Source organism: Lithobates pipiens, unplaced genomic scaffold (genome assembly GCF_037356315.1).
Source record: "Lithobates pipiens isolate NorthernLeopardFrog02 unplaced genomic scaffold, aLitPip1_a1.2 Scaffold_55, whole genome shotgun sequence".
Classification (NCBI taxonomy): domain Eukaryota; kingdom Metazoa; phylum Chordata; class Amphibia; order Anura; family Ranidae; genus Lithobates; species Lithobates pipiens.
In genome coordinates this window covers 2,452,898-2,475,269 of record NW_027507877.1, presented here as the reverse complement: position 1 = coordinate 2,475,269, position 22,372 = coordinate 2,452,898, and the positions used below count along the sequence as shown (strand labels likewise).

The 22,372-nt window shown below is 45.5% G+C and overlaps 1 protein-coding gene across 4 annotated transcripts in view; it reads right to left on the bottom strand.

The window, feature by feature from the left end:
• LOC143957715 (cytosolic phospholipase A2 gamma-like) overlaps nt 1-22,372 on the bottom strand; it is a 62,685-nt gene that overhangs the window by 19,344 nt on the left and 20,969 nt on the right. For 3 of the 4 annotated variants that reach the window (XM_077467409.1, XM_077467410.1, XM_077467411.1), the window contains exons 9-16: nt 16,607-16,657; nt 14,212-14,247; nt 13,037-13,066; nt 11,550-11,585; nt 10,982-11,017; nt 8,401-8,430; nt 6,863-6,907; nt 3,688-3,720 (exon numbers count right to left, since the gene is read on the bottom strand). In XM_077467409.1, the coding sequence (XP_077323535.1) occupies nt 3,688-3,720; nt 6,863-6,907; nt 8,401-8,430; nt 10,982-11,017; nt 11,550-11,585; nt 13,037-13,066; nt 14,212-14,247; nt 16,607-16,657 (297 nt within the window). The remainder of the gene's footprint in view (nt 1-3,687; nt 3,721-6,862; nt 6,908-8,400; nt 8,431-10,981; nt 11,018-11,549; nt 11,586-13,036; nt 13,067-14,211; nt 14,248-16,606; nt 16,658-22,372) is intronic. The other variant, XM_077467412.1, reaches the window with a different exon arrangement.

The following is a 22,372-nucleotide window of genomic DNA, read 5'->3' as shown; positions in this document are numbered from 1 at the left end:
TGGGCCAATAGAGGTTTTAAAACAGCAGACAACAAAATAATTGCCAACTCCACACAGATTAGTGCTCTCCTCCAAGCCATTCTTCTTCCAAAAAAGGTAGCCATAATTAAAGTAAAGGCACACTCCTCTGACAGCAGTCGTGTTTCAAAAGGGAATGCTCTTGCTGACAGAGAAGCTAAAAGAGCTGCTGCCTTTTCCCCTAACCCACCTGCCCCCACAACAATGTTTTTCAAGGAACACTTCGCAGCACCTAACTTTAAAACTGTCATAGCACAGATGCAATCAATGGCCACAGAAGATGATGTCCATTTTTGGACAAAGGAAGGATTGACCAAAGACCCTGAAGGTCTTTGGTCAAAAGAGGGGAAGATCCACATGCAAGGACAAAACTATCACCCTTTGAGGTCCTCATGGGAATCCCCGCAAACATAGAATTACCCCCATTAGACCAAGACACTGATATTGACATTTATTCCCAACAGGAAATGTACGTGAAAAATCTGGTAAGTATGCTCCACGAAATAAACGAACAAGTTTCTGTCACCTTTTTTCCCTCTTCCCACAGAACCAACGCATCCCTTCATCCCTGGGGATAAAGTGCTGATCAAACAATTAGCACAAAGAAAGAGTATCGGACCGGCTTTCTCAGGACCATGGAAGGTGGAAAAGGTATCCAGGACCGCAGTGTTAACAGACCTAGGAAACACCTGGATCCACGCCAGCCGTCTTAAAAAGTGTCCCCAGCTTCCCTCGACTCCAGAGCCCCTGGCAGTGACAGAGAGCAGCAACTCCCAAGAACAAGATCTACAAGAAGTTCAGAGAGGCATAGAACAAATTTCCCTGGAAGATCCCACACCCCCTCAAAAGGACAAAAACAGAGCCAACAACTGCCGGGATGAGAAACGAAGAAGAAGAACAGAACTCTTAGATAACAAATAATCAGAACTTTAAAAAAAACAAAGATGCTTTCTCCATCAGTGTCAGGGAAGGCCTTGTGCCTCTTATGCTGTATTACCCTAGTAGTGTTCCTACCAACCTGGTTGATAGCTAACTGTATATATCATCCAGAAGATTTAGGTCTATTAAAAGGGATATGTGGACCACCTAAGATGAATAATACCCCCGGCCAAAGACATAGTAGAAGTATTGTACCCGTTAATGAGTCACCTAAGGGACTGACTAGCAAGATGTTACTACTAAAATTCAAATATAGCTATGCTCAAAAATCTGGTTTTGAGAAATGCTGGATTTGCAGCAAGCTACATCCCAGTACAGCTAGAATCCCTCTCATGGCAGTCCCCTTGAATTTTACCCCCCTCCTTAATGGAACACCCCCTATCGTCCTAACGAATGTTACTAGGACCCGTCCAAATAAAACCCTCACTTTCCAAATTATAGGTAGAAGCCACTTCCCAGACTGGTGTTTCCGACTGGGAAACACCACAGATGGAGCCGAGGTTTGCAAACAAGCAAAACTTAACATTTCAATGACATCATTTAACAGTCCTTTCTTCCATACTTCAGATCCCACCCTAAATGCCACCTTTTTAGACTTTCTTAGCTCCAGTACCAAGACTACAATACACCAATTAATGTCAATACTGGTGCTCTCTGGCCTTTCTGATACTCTTAGGAACGTGTTCCATAAACGACCCCTAGCTCTAGGAAATACCATATATATATATGCTGCGGCAAACTCTGTCACCCCTGGATCCCAACCAAACCCCAGGGGTGGTGTTACCTTGCAGCCCTGGTTCCTATCATGGGGGTATTAGGGGATAACAAGGGAAGTCACCTCCTTGAAGCCAGCATGCATCCTAGATATCCCCTTAGACACCGTAATAAACGAGAATTGTTTTTAGAAAAAGATATGGCCTGGGCATGGTTCCCTTCCTGGACAGGGTGGGGAATTGACCTAATGAAAAGATTAAATAATTACACTGGCATAATGAGATTCTGGAGGAAAATTCTGATGACATAACCAAACTAAATCTAGAAACTAGGGCAATTAGGAAGCAACTAGAACTACATGAGTTGGCTATAGAAAGTATGAGTGCAGCCCTTACTGGCCTCTGTGAGACTACTGAGGATTATATGAGTGCTGTACCTGGATTCATAATACCAGCATCGAAGTCCCAGACTACTATGACGTTATTGCCCAACACAGGGAAGAGGTAAATAAACTACAGAAAGAGGCAAGGAACATAGGAAAAAACTGGGATCCCTTCTCGAGCAGTTTTAGTTTTGGGGGATTAATATCTTGGCTCCGAAATGCTGCCATGACAATTGTCACTGTGATTCTCTTCATTCTATTTTTATATGCCTGTTATAAGATAATCAAATGTTTATGTAAAAAGGGAAACACGGCCGCTCCGAAGGATCTGAAACTCACTTCCATTGTTAAGGATCCAACGGTATGGTATAGAAACCAAGAGCACAAGGGTTCGGAGTATGAAGCCTGTGCTATTAAATTAGAAAAGGAATGATCATTATGTAAATCACAGAATGATCAAAGGGAGGATTATAAGGTAAATCAGGGAACCATCTTGTTAGAAGACATCCATTTTGGGTATTGGAAAATTACTGTTAGCATGACATAGAAATCTATTGCTTAAGGTCATATGTGTTTTTGCTTGTACAAGGCATTTAGAATTGTCACAAGGTTAGATATCTGTTCAGAACAGATGGATGCGGTTAAGCTACTTCCCTTTTTGAGAGCAGAAGTAACTCCATGGCGTTAAAACCACAGGCCTGTCTTGCACCAGACTTAAGAAACATTTTAAACTGTATAAAAATGTATATATTTAGCTTTTTGTTACTAGGCAGAAATTGCTTGTACAAAAAAAACCATGATGACGTAGTAAAATATACTATCTTGCATATTTTATGTGGCAGTCCCTGATTGGCTAAACCACAGGGCTGTCCTTTAGCTCAAACTAAATAAAACTGTTGTGTGTGCTTCAATATGCACATTCATTATTCACGTACAATAGTGTGTATGTGTAATGTTTTGTCCACCGGTGAAAGGGACCTCCGCCCTTCAATCCTAGCCTAGGCTACCAGGGGTTACTTACAGAAGACGAGCAACCTAACAGGGTCTTGGCAATCTTATAGTCTAAGCCATCTTTATGTGGAGCAACAATTCTTTTCAGAGCCTCAAAGGAGTTCTTTGCCATGTTGACTTCCAGTGGGGAGAGGGAGAGATACCAAATGTAACACCTGAGACCTTGCAACACTAACAAGTCACATGACACCGGGGAGGGAAAATGGATAATTGAGCTAATTTGGATATTCACTTTAGGGGTGTACTCACTTTTGTTGCCAGCGATTTAGAATGGCTGTGTGTTGAGTCCGTTTGAGGGGACAGTAAATTTACACTGTTATACAAGCTGTACACTCACTACTTTACATTGTAGACAAGTGTCATTTCTTCAGTGTTGTCACATGAAAAGATAGAAGGAAAGATTTACAGATATGCAAGGGGTGTACTCAGTTTTGTGAGAGGATATGAGAGATTACATACAGTAGATATACTGTAGGGTGTGATTGGAGATAAATCTGATCCATGGCATTATGTTGGATGGATACATCTAAACCAGTTAAGGAATCTGCTGTGATATTTCTGGATAGAACAAGAGAACATTATTATCACCTCATCTTATAAATTGGATGGCCGGCATTACATACCTCGTATAAATTCCGACCAGGTTTGTGGGACCGCTATGATAAAGTAAAACAAGATGTCATCAATATCACCCCAAAATATAATATGTACAGAAGAACATCAGACATTTTCCTGCAGAATTGCATTTCTGAAATTATGTGACATTTGATAAATGTTTCATGAAGATTGATGGGGCGTGGTCTGACCATGAATGTAAATGGCCACTAAACATGGAGCTCCATCCAGGATCATCTCTCCAGCAACTGCTGAGCTTTTATACACACGAAAAATATTAAAAAAAAAAAAAAAAAAAAAAAAAAAAAAGACACGGCACAACCCAACCGGTTGATTGATTTCTTTCCTGGCTTTGGCAGAGAGGAAGCACAAGATGGTGGGGAGGACAGCATGGAACATAGCCCCTCTCCTGCAGACAATATCCCTCCTCTACACCTGACAGCTCCACTATAGACCCACAAAGGGGAGCCCCAGACATCACAGAAGAGACCTCCCCTACAGCATCTTCTCTAATGCTGCGTACACATGACCGGACTTTGTCCATCGGAAAGATCATCGGACCTAGTCCATCAAACGAACGGACTTGGCCACACACAATCACACCAAAGTCCAATGGATTTGAACACGATGACGTACAACTGGACTAGAATAAGGAAGTTCATAGCCAATAGGCCGCCCTAGCGTTGTTTTCTCCATCGGGCTAGCATACACAAGCGGATTTCTTGATCGGGACTAGACTCAGTGCCAGAAAAAAAAAAAAAAAAAAGTTCAATTTCTAAAGTCTGATTCTTTTGGTCCGATGGAGACCACACAAAGGATCGAATTGTCCGACCGATTTGATGCGTTGGACTTTTGAAAATTCCGGTCATGTGTACATAGCAAAAGGCTCTCTAATGTCTCACACTTTATTGCCAAAAGTATTGGGACAACCCTTCAAAAATGATTGGAGTCAAGTGTTCCAAACACCTCCATGGACACAGGTGTATAAAATCAAGCACCTAGACATGCAGATGGCTTCTACAAACATTTGTGTAAGAATAGGCCACTCTCAGGGGCTCAGTGAATTCAAGAGAGTGGAACCGTGATAGAATTTTCACAGGTGACAACCTATCCATGAAATGTCCCAACTGCTAACTAGTCAGTTAGTGGTATTATAAACAAAGTGAAAGCAACTGGGATTAACAATGAAGTGGTAGGCCATGTAAAATGATAGAGCGGGGTCAGCACATGCTGAAGCTCACAGAAGTTGCCAACTGTCTGCAGAGTCAATAGCTACAGACCTCCAAACTGTGTGACCTTCAGATTTGCACAACAGTGCATAGAGAGCTTCATGGAATGGGTTTCCATGGCCTGAGCAGCTACATCCAAGCCTTACATCACAAAGTGCAATGCAAAGCGTCGGATGTAGTGGTGTAAAGCCCACCACTGGACTCTAGAGCAGTGGAGACGTGTTCTCTGGTGTGATGAGTTACACTCCTGTCAGGCAATCCAATGGACACGTCTGGTTTTTGTGGTTGCCAAGAGGATGGTATTTGCCTGACTGCATTGTGCCAAGTGTAAACGGTGTGGGGTTGTCTTTCAGGGGTTGGGCTTGGCCCCTTAGTTCCAGTGAAGGGATCTCTTAAGGCATCAGCATACCAAGACATTTTGAGCAATTTCATGCTCCCAACTTTGTGGGAATAGTTTGGGGATGGTCCCTTCCTGTTCCAAAATGACTGTGCACCAGTGAACAAAGCAAGGTCCATAAAAGATACGAAAGAGCGAGTTTGGGGTGGAGGCACATGACTGGCCTGCACAGAGTCCTGACCTCAGCCTGATCAAACAACTGTGGGATAAACTGCAGTGGAGACCACGAGCCAGGCCTCGCCAAACATCAGCGCCTCACAAAAAGCCCTTCTGGAAGAATGGTCAAACATTCCCATAGACACTCCTAAACCTTATGGACAGACTCCCAGAAGAGTTGAAGCTGCAAAGGGTGGGCCAACATGTACTACAATGAGTGCCAGTTAATCCAGATTACCATTTTGTTTGTTATCAATCGTGTTCTACATCTAGCAAATGGGGTTGCCACCTTTTCTTCAAGTCAAACGCCAACACTTGTTTTAGCAGCACACTGCATTTTTTTATTTTCCTAAGGGGGAGGTAGAAAAAAAAAAATGGACTCGGGTAAAGAGGGAACGCTGCTGTAAGGGGGTTTCTGCTCTAAGCCCGCACTTATATTAGAAGTCCCAGCATTCCCTCTTAAATCAAGGTTCCTAAAAAGCCCCTTAAATCCAAGTCCACAGAGCACCCCTTACCTTAGTATATGCACTTGCTTGGAGGCAGGATTGAGAAGGGGGTATACGCACTTGGTGGTCATTTTACTTGGTTAGTTGGAGAGCCGAGGTGTGTGCAACTTGGGCAGCAGGGGGGAATCTGGGTGGGCCCAGGAACACCTGAGGTTGGGGGCCACAGTCTGGTCTGAATAATATGTCCAGATTTCAAAACCTGGACTGTCCTTGTGAATCCTGGACAGGTGTCAACCCAACTATCAAAGTAAATGTTGACCAAGCAGAGTATGCAAGACCAAGTTGTTCAAGAGCAACAAAAGCAAACCTTTCAAGGCAAAGTTTGATAGGGCACAATTCCTCCCACCGACACCAATGATGAGGCACAAATTTTTCCCCCACTGGACCTTTGTGTACAAAGTTGAGAACCTTGACCTAGGAGGATGAGCTGAGGCTGTTCTAATTCCATACCAGATTTATTGGACTGATTGGTGTGTGGCCTCTTCCCTTCAGTATCAAGAAAATCCCATAACGAGAAGGAATTAGGGGCATTAAAAGAGAACTTTAAAGATGATAAAAATTCAGCCGAAGAGGCAGAAATATCCTCCTTGTAAAAATATAGAACATGGGAAAGAAAAAAAAAAAAAAAAGAAAGAAAGAAAATCTCAGCCTTACAGATCTGACCAATCCACTTGACCGCCAAATTCTGCAGATCTCAAATAGAGTCTGATACATGGAGGCCCCACCTAGCAACACACAGGACTTAATGAACTGCTACTGATGGATTGGGGGCGATACCACAGCAAACCTTCAGAGATCTGGTGGAGTCCATACCTGGATGGGTTATGGTGGGTGGTCATAATGTTATCTCATCCATTATCTGATCACTGTATGGAAGAAGATGAAGTCTCCTTACCTTCCTTTATACCAGTAACCTGACTCTGGACTCTTCTGCAGCTTCCTGGATAAAATGAATGGAAACAAAATTAGTGAAAATTGTGCATATAATACCGAGAATAAGACATCTGTGTGACTCGGGGTGTGATAGGATCAAGGTGTGCTTTTAAAAAAGGTCAAAAAATAAGCAATTTCAAATTGGTATTAAAATTCTGCTGTATTTCTATACACCTCAACAAAGTCTATGTATAAAAAGGTCCACAACACAGATCCACACTGCGCCAATGAAGCTTATTCGGTTATATAAGCCCCATCCTATCGGCCATAATGGGGCATCTGATGTTACATACCACAATCTGGAAAGAAACTGAGTTTTGGCCATTAGATGGCGCTAATGATTATAGGTGATGGTTCTATAACACAGAATACGGCATGTTTCATTGGAGCTGTGTGGATTTGGGTCACAATTGGATAATTTTTTTTTTTATACATTAGACCCCATAATGTTTACTAGGAATGTCATGGATTATTAAAATTGCAGTACAGCTACGAGATGACATTACTGAAATGACAGATCACCATATCCTTCATTACATCACTGAGGAGGTTTTTGATATTGGTCAGAAAATTACCCAACTAGCTATAAAATTCTTTACATAAACCAACCACAGCGCCTTTCTCTGCCCTGAAGGGGCGGGTTCAAGACCCCCTGCACTCACAGGATGCCCTCAGTGTCACAGATTGAATGAAGCTGGGGGTGTCATTCTACCTGGTAGACTAGGGGCATCTAGTTGGGGGGGGGGGGGGGGGGGGTATTACTGCAGGACATACAAAATTGCTGAGAAGTATTGCCATGGGAATTTTTCACCAAGAGTTTTAGCAGAATATAGGGAACAGTTCTGGCACCTCCAGCACTGAATTTATGAAATGGCAAGGGGTGCTGGAGGGACAATTGTTGGGAGGGGAGGATTACTGTATAGGGAAGTGTCGCTGTCGGGAGAATTTTTTCTGGGAGGGTTGCTAGCTATGGGTGAGCTTTTTTACGGCTTTTCCTTAGAAAAAAAAAAAAAAAAAAAAAAAAAGAGAAGTGGAGTTCCACCCAAATGTGGAACTTGCACTCATCTTATTCCTCTCCGGTGCCACCCAGCTGTGACTCCACAAGGCTTCACTGTCGGGTTCCCTTATCAGCAATGGTGGCAGCACCCGATGGAAACATCAGCTGGGGGGCCGACATCACTGGATTCCAGGATAGGCAAGTCTGTATTCTCTATAAGGGGTGGTGCTGGGAGCAGAACCAAGGGATGAGGCTTGGAGGTGGAACCATTAAGGACAAAATGGGGGTGAAGCTTGGAATTGTAATTTTCAAGATACATTTAAAGCCCATAGTACCTTGCTGCCTGTAAATATCTGGAATTCCTCAGACAGATCAAAAATGACCTACCACTTTCTCTCTCTCTCTCCCCACCCCCCCCCCCCCCTTGATTATAATGGAGATTGGCAAAAAAAAAAAAAAAAAAAAAAAAACAACAACAACACACGACTAACAGACACAGCCACTTTTGAAGATTCTCACACATCCATCTTTTACTGTCAGGAAGAGAAGAGGTCAGAGAACGGCATTAGTAACATCCAGATCTACAAACACAACTTCTATATGTAGGTGAATGGAGGAGATCAGAGGAGGAGATCCCGAGGGAGGAAATATTCCATCATTGATGAATTGCTTCCAAAAAGATATATTTCTCCAGTCATGGAATGTACAAAGAATTACAAGTATGAATGTTCAAGCAAACATGCATAAGAACATTGGGTCACAAATCTACTAGTGTATAGCCAGCTTTAGCAGTGCCCCAGTCTGATGTGCTCCACACTTCACAGAAGAGTAATCAGCGGTGATGGAGAAGCATCGTGACCCTAAAAATAGTAAAGAGCACCGGCTTACAGCAGCCAAGTGACTCCAATACGGTTGGGGAGATCACATCCAGCAGAGCTTCCCCAGATCATTGTAACTGACTGTGGAAGATAAGGAGCCACACACCAGCCATGAGCCCAGTCACCATGTATAGAGGATCGGACTTCTGATTAAAGCTGTGGAAGGGAGAAACATGTTGGGAGGTGTGGCTTTGGGAGGAGACAAGCTGAAGCCAATCCTCTATATATAGAGACTGGATTGGTTTCTAGCATGTAGAAGAGGAACCACAACCTAGAAATCAGCCCAGTCACCATGTATAGAGGTTCTGACCTTTGAATAAACCCAAACGAGGGTGAAACATTGGGAGGTGTGGTTTTAGGGAGGAGACAAGGTGAAGCCAATCCTCTATATAGGTTTATTGGGCTAATTGGTAGTGTGCTAGAAGACAAGGAGCCGCACACCAGCAATTAACATGTACAGAGGATCGTACCTCTGACTAAACTCATGGGAGGGTGAAACGTGGAGGCTTTAAGAGGAGATAAATGTTAATGCTTGAAAAGCTGCTTGCTAGGTGACCAGGCACCCTGGGGTGACTCAAGGTTTCTTCAGGGGTGCCTTGTAAAAATGCCAAAAAAAAAAAAAAAACACTTTTTATTCAGGCCAGAAGGTGGATCAAGCTTGCATTTTAGTTACAAAGCCACAGGTTCTCATTATCGACCATTATGACCTTCTAGCCACCGCCATCCTTACAACCGATGAGCTCATCATGGATGTTGGTCACCTGCACGGCATCGTTGTTTGACCCTCCTCTGCCCCTCTCCTTCAGCATGGAGGTCACATGACGACATTAGAGCTGGTGGATGTTGGAGACCTTGCGCTCATCCGCCTTCCGTTTGAGGATGCCACAGATGATCAATAGGGTTTAGGTCTGGAGACATGCTTGGCCAGTCATCGCCTTTACCCTCAGCTTCTTTAGCAAGGCAGTGGTGGTCTTGGAGGTGTTTGGGGTGGTTATGTTGGAATTCTGCCCTGCGGCCCAGTCTCCAAAGGGAGGGGGGGGGGGAATCATGATCTGCTTCAGTATGACAGTACATGTTGGCATTCATGGTTCCCTCAATGAACTGTAGGTCCGCAGTGCCAGCAGCACTCATGCAGCCCCAGACCATGACACTCCCACCACCATGTCTGACTTTAGGCAAGACTTGTCTATACTGCTCACCTGGCTGACACCACATATGCTTGACAACAGCTGAACGAAATAAGTTCACCTTGGTCTCAGACCACAGGACTTGGTTCCAGTAATCCATTTCCTTAGTTTGCTTGTCTTCAGCAAATCGTTTATAGGCTCTCGTGCATCATATTTAGAAGAGGCCTCCTTCTGGGATGACAGCCATGCAGATCAATTTGATGCAGTGTGTGGTGTATGGTCTGAGCACTGAGGCTGACGCACCCCCCCCCCCCCCCCACCAACCTCTGCAGTATTCCTCACAGCACCCATACGTCTATTTTCCAAAGACAACCACATGACCTCAACTTCTTTGGTTGACCATGGTGAGGCCTGTTCTGAGTAGCCTGTCCTGTTAAACCCCTGTATGGTCTTGGCCACTGTGCTGCAGCTCAATTTTAGGGTCTTGGCAGTCTTCTTAAAGCCTAGGCCATCTTTATGTAGAGCAACAATTCTTTTCAGATCCTCAAAGGTGTTTTTTTTGCCATGTTGAACCTCCATTGACCAGTGAGCGATACCACCAAATTTAATACAGCTGCGACCCAACACTGAGTCACATGACACCAGGGATGGAAAATTGCTAATTGGGCCCAATTTGGACATTCACTTAGGGGTGTACTCACTTTTGTTGCCAGCAGTTTAGACATTAAATGGCTGTGTTTTGAGTTGGGGGGGGGGGGGAAATAGGAAATTTACACTGTTATACAAGCTGCACACTCACTACTTTACATTGTGGACAAGTGTTGTTTCTTCAGTGTTACATGAAGAGATAGAAGAAAAGATTTACAGAAATGTGAGGGGTGTACTCACTTTTGTGAGATATGAGAGATTACATACAGTAGATATACTGTAGGGTGTGATTGGAGATAAATCTGATCCATGGCATTATGTTGGATGGATACATCTAAACCAGTTAAGGAATCTGCTGTGATATTTCTGGATAGAACAAGAGAACATTATTATCACCTCATCTTATAAATTGGATGGCCGGCATTACATACCTCGTATAAATTCACAGAAGGAAATTCCTGGGATCGCTATGATAAAGTAAAACAAGATGTCATCAATATCACCCCAAAACATAATAATATGTACAGAAGAACATCAGACATTTTCCTGCAGAATTGTATTTCTGAAATAATGAAACTTATCAAATGTCACATGAAGATTGATGGGATGTGGTCTGACCATGAATGTAAATGGCCACTAAACATGGAGCTCCATCCAGGATCTTCTCCCCAACCGCTGAGCTTTTATAGCGCCACCCCCCCCCCCCCCCTTCACACAGCGGTACCGACAGAAAAAAGGGAGAAGATCTCAGCCTTACAGATCTGAGACTGATTGACCTTCAAATTCTATAAATTTCAATCAAATTACATCTGATACATGGAGGCCCCACCTAGCAACACACAGGACTTCATGAACCGCTACTGATGGATTGGGGGCGATACCACAGCAAACCTTCAGAGATCTGGTGGAGTCCATACCTGGATGGGTTATGGTGGGTGGTCATAATGTGATCTCATCCATTATCTGATCAGTGTATGGAAGAAGATGAAGTCTCCTTACCTTCCTTTATACCAGTAGAAACCCAACTCCAGGTTCCTGGATAAAATGAATGGAAACAAAATCAGTGAAAGCCGTGCATATAACACCAACACCAAGAATAAGAGGCATCTGTGTGTCTCATGTGTGATAGGATCAAGGTGTGCTTTATAAAAAGGTCATAAAATACTAATATAGTATTTTTTAATTATACATCTGCTGCATTACTACTAAACACCTCAAAGTCTATGACTAAAAAAAGTCCAATGAAACTTGTTATATAAGCCCCCATCCTATTGGGCATAATGTGGCATTTGTTTTTAAATACCACAATCTGGAAAGAAAAAGGAATTTTGGCCATTAGATGGCGCTAATGATTATAGGTGATGGTTCTATAACAGAATACGGCATGTTTTATTGGAGCTGAGTATTTGGGTCACATTTGGTCATTGAATTTTTTGTATATGAAGACCCCATAATGTTTACTAGGAATATCATGGTAATATTACAATTGCAGTATAGCTACAGGATGACAGATCACCGTATCCTTCATTACCATCACTGAGGCCATTTGATATTGGTCAGAAAATTACCCAACTAGCTATAAAATTCTTTACAAAAACCAACCACAGCGCCTTTCTCTGCCCTGAAGGGACGGGTTCAAGACCCCCTGCACTCACAGGATGCCCCCAGTGTCACAGATTGAATGACACCCCCAGCTTCAAACTGGTAGACTAGGGACATCTAGTGGGGGAAATTACTGCAGGACACAAAATTGCAGAGGAGAAGTATTGCAGTGGGAGGGATTTTTGTAGACTTATTTTTTGCACCAACAGTTTTAGCAGGAATGCGGGGAACACAGTTCCAGCACTGAATGTATGAAATGGCAAGGGCTTTATTGTTGCCGGCTTCTGGGAGGAGGGAGTCCATAGTTGCTGTAGGGACTATTTTTGCTGGGAGGGTCCATTGTTGCTGGGGAATGGGGGTTGGTAACAATGGGTGAGATTTTTCACCGCTTTTGCTTATTAAAAATGGAGTTCCACCCAAAAGTAGAACTTTCACTTATCCCATTTCTCCCCCCCCCCCACTGATGCCACTTTTTTTTGGGGGGGGGGGGGGGGGGATACCTTTTTGACAAGTGCCCTCCCCCACTTACGACAGACTTCGTCCACCTTTCTCCTCCCCCACTGCACCATTCAGGAAACAGCACACCTCATGCATGCTCAGTAGAGACCCAGCTGTGAAGCCACAATGGCGGCGGCGGCACCCCAGCTGATGTGTCCATCGGGTTCTGACATCACTGGATTCCAGGACAGGCAAGTCTGTATTCTCTATAAGGGGTGGTACTGGGAGCGGAACCAAGGGATGAGGCTTGGCTCTTGTTGGCTGTGAGCAAAACCTAGAATTCCTCTATCAGACCAGACAGTCAAAGAATGTTTGACTAAATTATGAAATGAGGTTAGTAAATTACTACATGAGGAAAAATAAATAAACCCACACACCACACTTACTTTTGTAGTATCTCACACCTTCATCTTTTGCTGTTAGAGAAAAGAGGTCAGGGAACGGCATTAGTAACATCCATCCAGATCTACAAACAACTTCTATATGTAGGTGAATGGAGGAGATCCCGAGGGAGGAAATGAGGGAGGAATGAAGGAGGAGTCAGACCGGCCATACACTAAGGGAATTTTGATCAAAATGTTTCATTTTAAGAATATTCCATCATTGAATTGCTTCCAAAAAGATATTTCTCCAGTCATCAAATGTACAAAGAATTATTAGTATGAATGTTCAAGCAAACATACATAAGAACATTGGGTCACAAATCTACTAGTGTATAGCCAGCTTTAGCAGTGCCCCAGTCTGATGTGCTCCACACTTCACAGAAGAGTAATCAGCGGTGATGGAAAAGCATCGTGACCCTAAAAATAGTAAAGAGCACCGGCTTACAGCAGCCAAGTGACTCCAATACGGTTGGGGAGTTCACATCCAGCAGAGCTTCCCCAGATCATTGTAACCGACTGGAAGATAAGGAGCCACACACCAGCCATGAGCCCAGTCACCATGTATAGAGGATCAGACCTCTATGACTAAACCCATGGGAGGGTGAAATGTGTAATCTGGAACATCCCATAGGGCAGGTTTAGACTGATGGCCAAGCCGTGTTTTTAGCCTCCCAATCACACCCTTAAATCACAACCCAATACAGTATTGTGGTGGTAAAAGAGGGTGGGCTTCAACACCCCCACACTGCATATGTGCTTCACTGGGCAGCCAATCTTCATCTGCTGACAGTGTGCTCCCCACACACTGAGCACAAGGACCCAACTGTCAAAGACTACATATAAATGCACCTTGAAACATCCAACCCAACAATAGTTTCAGGCGATTTATAGACACACATTGCTAGAAATTAAATTATGTACATTACCTAAACATACAGAGACAGCAGCTCAAGTAAACCCCCCACAAAAAAACACCCCCTAAACTAAGCATTGAAAAAATAGCTGTGCAAATACAGCGACAATTAAAACGTTGCAATGACTGCAATTTCATTCCCTAGGGTCTCTGCAAAAAAAGAAATAATGTTTGGGGGTTCCAAGTAATTTTCCTAGCAAAGAAATTATGATTTTTACATGTAGGAGAGGAATTCCAGGAATTTGCCAAGTGGGTGAATTCTTACCTCCAGTCATTGTTTTCATCACTTTCTTGTATATTTCTGTAAAACAATCAATTTTATCATCTTAAAGAACATCAAACATATATATTAGCCAGTCTTTTTGGGTGCCCCCCTCCCCCCCCCCTTTAGGTTGTTTTGATTTTCCTGGAGGCCCATCTGACATGACACATCCTGCCCCCAGTACCCCTGGGGGACCCTATAAATACACCCCAGGAGGCTTATAGAGCCCATGTATAATGAAGCCAATAGGTGGAGCTCCAGCGCCATCAGGGGTCGGGATGCCTAAACTCGTTTTGCCCGTTTAAGACATACAAAAGAATAAAAAACTGTTCTGACAAATGGAATGCTTTCAACTTGTTTCTGCACTGGTACGTTCCCCAGTAATGCCCCCCACCCCATGCTTTTTTGTGACAACTGATTAGACCAGCAATTGGATTTTTTTGTGTTGCCACACATGGTTTTTTATTTCAATGGAGTTGGGTTTTGGCACCCAAACTTTGAAGTTATCCTGAACCCAGGGCAGTTTGGCTCATACTTTGAACTCATTTGAAACCTGTGGAAAAGCTGCAACTGATGACCTCCTTGAAATTGTAAGTTGTCTGGCTTCAGCCCTGTTGGACTCATTGACCGAGGGAAGAGGGAAGGAACACTCAGATCAAAGTCAGAGCTTTTAGGGCTATTCTCAACATGTGTTGTGTGTAATGTGAGGTCATTCACTGAATATCTGCCCCAGGCATGTCCACTACACTGCAGCATGGGACAATACATGGTTTCCTTTGTGCTGTGATCAAAGAAAAAAAAAAAGTGTTGCTGTGCATTTCAGACCATTGATTGTTAATTGGGAGTTTCTCTCAATGCAACAATACACAACATACATACGTGTTGCAGTGCATGGGACCCAAATATGCATAATTGTCTAGCTCAGCCTCTCATCCTCTTTAGCCCAGGAGGAACCTCAAACAATTTTTCAGGCCCTTACTGAAACCAATCAGAAGTCAAAAAGCTTTTGGCATACAAGTCCTCCGAAAGGGGGGGAATCTGAGATGACCTCAATCTTCACCCTTCAGTGGGCTCCAAAACCTTCAGGAATAGGAGAACCTAGAGGTTACTCACAATCCTGGACCTGCAACAGCACCCTGCCAGTAAAAACTTTATGGCCTTACTACCAAAGAGTACTGGATCCCAGGGTCCAGCTCTCAAACAAACAAAAAAAAAAAAAAAAACCCACGCATTTGCAAGCAAAACCTTGTTTCTTCAGACACAAGGCCTGGGTACCATTCTTTCAGCCCATGAAAGGACATCTGATTGGATCCAGTCAGCATGGCTAGCCCCAGCAAGGAAGTTTCCAGTGGAGCACAGCACATCTTTGTGACCAACACCTTAGACACTGGCGAAAAAAAAACAGACTCCCCGTAGTGGGAGGGGTTATATAGGGAGTGCACTTAGTGCCCTACGGCGTGCCAGTGTCCATCACCCATCAGTGCCCCTATAACCCACATAGTAATTACTATGACTGTGTCCCCTGATGTAAGAAAAGAAATGTATGTTTTGTGTAGCACCCTGCTAGTTAGCCGTCAATAAATGTATTCTATTTTTGAGCTTCACTGTATTCAGTGGCGCCATGTTTCAGTGTTCCATTCTGTAGGCTCATCTACTGTCCCCTGTATTCCAGAAAGTACAGGAACATAGTGGGCTGGAAGAGGCAGATCCTTCATACAGCCTCAGCCAATCCTTGGTAAGGAGAGTGATCAGCAGGGGGGTATAAATGGTCTAAGACCTGAACAGCGGGGTCCTTTCCCTGCTTGAGAGTGACCCAGCCTGGAAGGACTGTCATGCCCTCCATGGCAATCTGGAGAAATCTGCAGGAGGTTGCGCAGTTCCAGCCCAAGGAGAGCCGAGGAACCAACAAGCAAATCTGCAGGAACAGTTGGAGTAAAGTCATCTGAGGATTTGGCCGATACTGGAAGGAGGCATTCATGAATATAAGGCCACAGCGAGTAAAAGCGGAGACAATTTTGAGGAGAGACCAATTGCTTTTTTATTCTTGGAGACTATTCCAGATGTTCCAGAGTGGGAACCCCATAGGCTGAATGGTTCACGTTTTTTCCCTCCTTGAAAACCTTAGTCAAAAGGTCTAAAGATGGTGTCCTTAAAGTTTGCACTAGTGTTCTGGGTGTGCCAAGGCTCACCCCAATCCCTTTCCCAGTTCTACAAATATAAAAACCACAAAGAAAGGACACCATCTGCTTGGTTTTCGCTTGAAATGCTGAGAATACTGTCTGTCTGGCATGCACTAAACAGGGAATAGTATGTGGGACACTGCACTACATTTGGTTTTCCTAATTGTTACATTAATTGGTGGGGAGGTATGTTAAGCTGGGAATCCTTGATCACCTACCACGAATGGCCAACCAAGCCCAATCAGCGCCGGGTGCACTGCCCCACAATCCTGCAGAAAAAAAAAGGCCGCATTAGTGCTGAATATAAAAAAAAAGGAGGATCAGTTATGAATTGTAAATGACCATTTAGTATGTTAGTTCCATAGCCGTACACATTCATAGTTAATTATGGGTTTTCTCTCCTACTGACAAGGACATAGATCTCAGGTGGTCATTTGATAAAGTCATTGTATATGTATAGATCTGTAGCACCGTGCCAAAGGCTGGATAAATGTAGTCTTTGGCTCCGCTGTACTCAGTTGAGAAGCAATTCTTCAGGTCTGGTCAGGTCTATTCCAAAGCCTGGTGGCTGATTACTCCTGCCTCTGGAAAAATATTCCAGAAATATTGAAAGGGGGGGGTCAATCGGTTATGTTTTCTCGGCTCCCCATATTGCTTTTAAAAATTGTGATAACTATTTTTATGTATTATTACCTCTTGTTGCTGCAATTTTGTTAAATTGCTGGTATTTTATGCAAATAAAACCATAATATCTTTTTGACCTACACCATTGGGAGCTTGTTTATGTTTTTCATGACATCTGCTCCATGAATGTATTGACCATTTTGAGAGCTATATCAATATAGGACCTCCTCGTCATGTGGTGCCCAAACGGCTGATATTTTGGCCACGCGAGATACGCTTGAGACATATGTTGCAAATAGCAGCAGTGCGATCTGATGCATTCGTCTCAATAAAGGCCCACACCAAAGAACTTTTAGAATAACGTGCAGAGGCAGCGCTCTGCACAGGCGGAGCTCTGCGGTGTGATTCAGTCGGTGTGCTGCCCCCAAGCTGGTCCCCGGAGGGCATCCTGCCTTGTTGGACATGTGCCTCCTCCTCCTCGGCAGCCACGTGGAGTCAGTGCACTCATCCCCTCCCTCTTCATCGCTAGAGCAAACCTGGCAGTATGCTGAAGCTTGTGGAACATGACTGCCAGATTGCTGTCCTTCTTGAGCATCCCCTCTCTCTGCGCTCACGCTACTGCCTTCCTCTAGCTGAGTGTCATCATCAGAGCCTACAAAACACTGGGCATCCTCCTGGAGCATGTACCCAACACTGTGCTCAAAGAGTTCAGGGGACTCCTCAGGAAGACGTGTAGGGTCTAGGGAAGGAGTCACTGATGACATTGAGGGGGGAGGGAAGACGATGCGTTGGCAGCCGCTTTGCTAGTACCCCGAGCCTGGGTGAGAGGATGAGGAGGATGAAGAGGGCTTAGTCATCCACTCTACCAAGTCTTCGGCATGATGCAACTCAACACGTCCAGCTGCCAAAAAGGACAAGCGTGTCCCATGGCCACGTGCTGATGACGATGCACCGCGTCCACGACCAGCACTGTTGTCTCTAGACACAGAGCCTGCTTGCCCTCTTTTATCGGCTCATGTTTGTCTGCCTCTCCTTGTTGGCCTTCCAGACATGGTAATGGCCTGATGGGAAAACCAGCAATTGGGTAGTGTATATTGTGCTGGAGGCACACAACATCCACTAATAGTGATGGACGAACTTCCGACGGGACGTTTCGCGAACGCGAAACGCGAACGGGCACAAACGTTCGCGAAAACGACCGTTCGCCGCGGGCTCCATTGACTTCAATGGGAGGCGAATTTCGCAAACCTTTAGGTCGAATTTGCGGCCACGGGGTAATTATTAGGGGGTAGCACGTAGTCCCACCACCTGGACAATAGCATAATACATGTATGAGGTGAATTTGGGATCGATAACTACAAGCATTTTTTTTTTATTTGGGAAATTGTTCTGACAATTCAGGACTATGGAGCTAATGAAGGCAATGGAGGAGAGGGAAGGTCAGGGACCAGGGTAGGCAAACAAGAGGGTGCAGGAGATACAGAGCACTGACATCAGCACCGTGACATACAGCGCTGACAGCAGCTCCGTGACATACAGCGCTGACAGCAGCTCCGTGACATACAGCGCTGACAGCAGCTCCGTGACATACAGCGCTGACAGCAGCTCCGTGACATACAGCGCTGACAGCAGCTCCGTGACATACAGCGCTGACAGCAGCTCCGTGACATACAGCGCTGACAGCAGCACCGTGACATACAGCGCTGACAGCAGCTCCGTGACATACAGCGCTGACAGCAGCTTGACAGCAGCTCCGTGACATACAGCGCTGACAGCAGCTCCGTGACATACAGCGCTGACAGCAGCTCCGTGACATACAGCGCTGACAGCAGCTCCGTGACATACAGCGCTGACAGCAGCACCGTGACATACAGCGCTGACAGCAGCTCCGTGACATACAGCGCTGACAGCAGCTCCGTGACATACAGCGCTGACAGCAGCTCCGTGACATACAGCGCTGACAGCAGCTCCGTGACATACAGCGCTGACAGCAGCTCCGTGACATACAGCGCTGACAGCAGCACCGTGACATACAGCGCTGACAGCAGCTCCGTGACATACAGCGCTGACAGCAGCTCCGTGACATACAGCGCTGACAGCAGCTCCGTGACATACAGCGCTGACAGCAGCTCCGTGACATACAGCGCTGACAGCAGCTCCGTGACATACAGCGCTGACAGCAGCTCCGTGACATACAGCGCTGACAGCAGCTCCGTGACATACAGCGCTGACAGCAGCTCCGTGACATACAGCGCTGACAGCAGCACCGTAAGCAGCCCCAGGAGGAAGTCAGCACAGCACAGGGATGGTGTGATCCCCTCATAATAAGAACCCCCAGGAGGAAGTCAGCACAGCACAGGGATGGTGGGAGCCCCTCATAATAAGAACCCCCAGGAGGAAGTCAGCACAGCACAGGGATGGTGGGAGCCCCTCATAATAAGAACACCCAGGAGGAAGTCAGCACAGCACAGGGATGGTGGGAATCCCTCATAATAAGCAGCCCCAGTAGAAATATGACACCGCTCAACCTCTTCAAAGAGGAGGGTAGGGGCATATAGTACGGTGTGCTTTTTTGGGTCAGGGAAGTGAGCCAAATGAATTAAGAAGGTCTGTGTGCTTGATTCCAAAAATTGTTTATAGACATATACATGGTCTACTGATCACATGTGTTGAATTCCTCCGAGATCCATGCCTCATTCATTTTTAGAAATGTGAGGTAGTTAACACTGTCGTGAGCTAGGCGAGTACGCTTATCGGTCACAATCCCCCCTGCTGCGCTGAACGTCCTTTCGGACAGGACACTGGATGAGGGGCAAGCCAACAGTTCGATTGCAAATTGGGCAAGCTCTGGCCAGAGGTCAAGCCTGCCCACCCAGTAGTCTAGGGGTTCATCACTCCTCAGAGCGTCCACATCGGCCGTTAACCCAATGTAGTCGGACACCTGACGGTCTAGGCGTTCCCTGATGCTGGATCCGGATGACACCTGTCGATGGGTCGGCTGAAAGAATGACCTCATATCCGAAGTCACCAACACATCTTCAAACCGGCCTCTTCTTGCAGGCGCTGTTGGATTGGTACCCGCAAATCCTTCTCTGGGAGTGGGAATTGCTCCTCTGCCAGCGCACGCAAAAGCAGAATGCAGCATTTCTCGAAGCAAGGCCTGGAAGTGCTGCATTCTGACAGCCCTCTGCGACGGCGGTAACATTTCCGCCATTTTGTGTTTGTACCGGGGATCTAAGTACGTTGCCACCCAGTACTGGTCCTTGACCCTCATGCTTTTTATACGGGGGTCCCTATTAAAACACTGGAGCATGAAGGCCCCCATTTGCACTCAAGCGGAAGGTATGTGGTGGTGGTGGTGTTGTTGGTGGTAGTGTCTTTGGGGGTGCACATAGCAGAGAGTGAAGAAGAGGGTGCAGATCGAGAGGATGAGGAGGGTGCAGAAGAATAAGGCTGAGTGAGCCACTCAACCAAGTCTGGTGCGTCCTTTAAAGTAATTGAACGCACCTTCTGCAACTTCCCACTTTGGCTCAAGGCTGTTGCTCCTGCCCTACCCCTACCACCCCTGCGGAAGGGCCTGCCTCTTCCTCTGCCTGTCATTTTTTAAATCACCCTGTGACAAAACTCTTAGTCCCTATACCGCTGAAGGACTGCTGCAGTATAGGGCAGCGGTCAGCAGTAGTGCACGTCAACCCTATGTATTGTGGACCGATAGCGGTCCTTACAGAACAGCAGACTGTACTGCACTCAGGCCTATGTACCGTAGCACCCTATACCAAGTTACCAGTCCTTATAAAAACTTTTGTGGACCAAGCAGGTTGTGTGTTAGTGATTAGCAGACTGTACGTCAGTCCCTATACCAATGAAGGACTGCTGCAGTATAGGGCAGCGGTCAGCAGTAGTGCACGTCAACCCTATGTATTGTGGACCGATAGCGGTCCTTACAGAACAGCAGACTGTACTGCACTCAGGCCTATGTACCGTAGCACCCTATACCAAGTTACCAGTCCTTATAAAAACTTTTGTGGACCAAGCAGGTTGTGTGTTAGTGATTAGCAGACTGTACGTCAGTCCCTATACCAATGAAGGACTGCTGCAGTATAGGGCAGCGGTCAGCAGTAGTGCACGGCAACCCTATGTATTGTGGACCGATAGCGGTCCTTACAGAACAGCAGACTGTACTGCACTCAGGCCTATGTACCGTAGCACCCTATACCAAGTTACCAGTCCTTATAAAAACTTTTGTGGACCAAGCAGGTTGTGTGTTAGTGATTAGCAGACTGTACGTCAGTCCCTATACCGCTGAAGGACTGCTGCAGTATAGGGCAGCGGTCAGCAGTAGTGCACGGCAACCCTATGTATTGTGGACCGATAGCGGTCCTTACAGAACAGCAGACTGTAACGCACTCAGGCCTATGTACCGTAGCACCCTATACCAAGTTACCAGTCCTTATAAGAACTTTTGTGGACCAAGCAGGTTGTGTGTTAGTGATTAGCAGACTGTACGTCAGTCCCTATACCAATGAAGGACTGCTGCAGTATAGGGCAGCGGTCAGCAGTAGTGCACGGCAACCCTATGTATTGTGGACCGATAGCGGTCCTTACAGAACAGCAGACTGTAACGCACTCAGGCCTATGTACCGTAGCACCCTATACCAAGTTACCAGTCCTTATAAGAACTTTTGTGGACCAAGCAGGTTGTGTGTTAGTGATTAGCAGACTGTACGTCAGTCCCTATACCAATGAAGGACTGCTGCAGTATAGGGCAGCGGTCAGCAGTAGTGCACGTCAACCCTATGTATTGTGGACCGATAGCGGTCCTTACAGAACAGCAGACTGTACTGCACTCAGGCCTATGTACCGTAGCACCCTATACCAAGTTACCAGTCCTTATAAGAACTTTTGTGGACCAAGCAGGTTGTGTGTTAGTGATTAGCAGACTGTACGTCAGTCCCTATACCAATGAAGGACTGCTGCAGTATAGGGCAGCGGTCAGCAGTAGTGCACGGCAACCCTATGTATTGTGGACCGATAGCGGTCCTTACAGAACAGCAGACTGTAACGCACTCAGGCCTATGTACCGTAGCACCCTATACCAAGTTACCAGTCCTTATAAGAACTTTTGTGGAACAAGCAGGTTGTGTGTTAGTGATTAGCAGACTGTACGTCAGTCCCTATACCGCTGAAGGACTGCTGCAGTATAGGTGAGCGGTCAGCAGTGGTGCACGTCAACCCTATCTATTGTGGACCGATAGCGGTCCTTACAGAACAGCAGACTGTACTGCACTCAGGCCTATGTACCGTAGCACCCTATACCAAGTTACCAGTCCTTATAAGAACTTTTGTGGACCAAGCAGGTT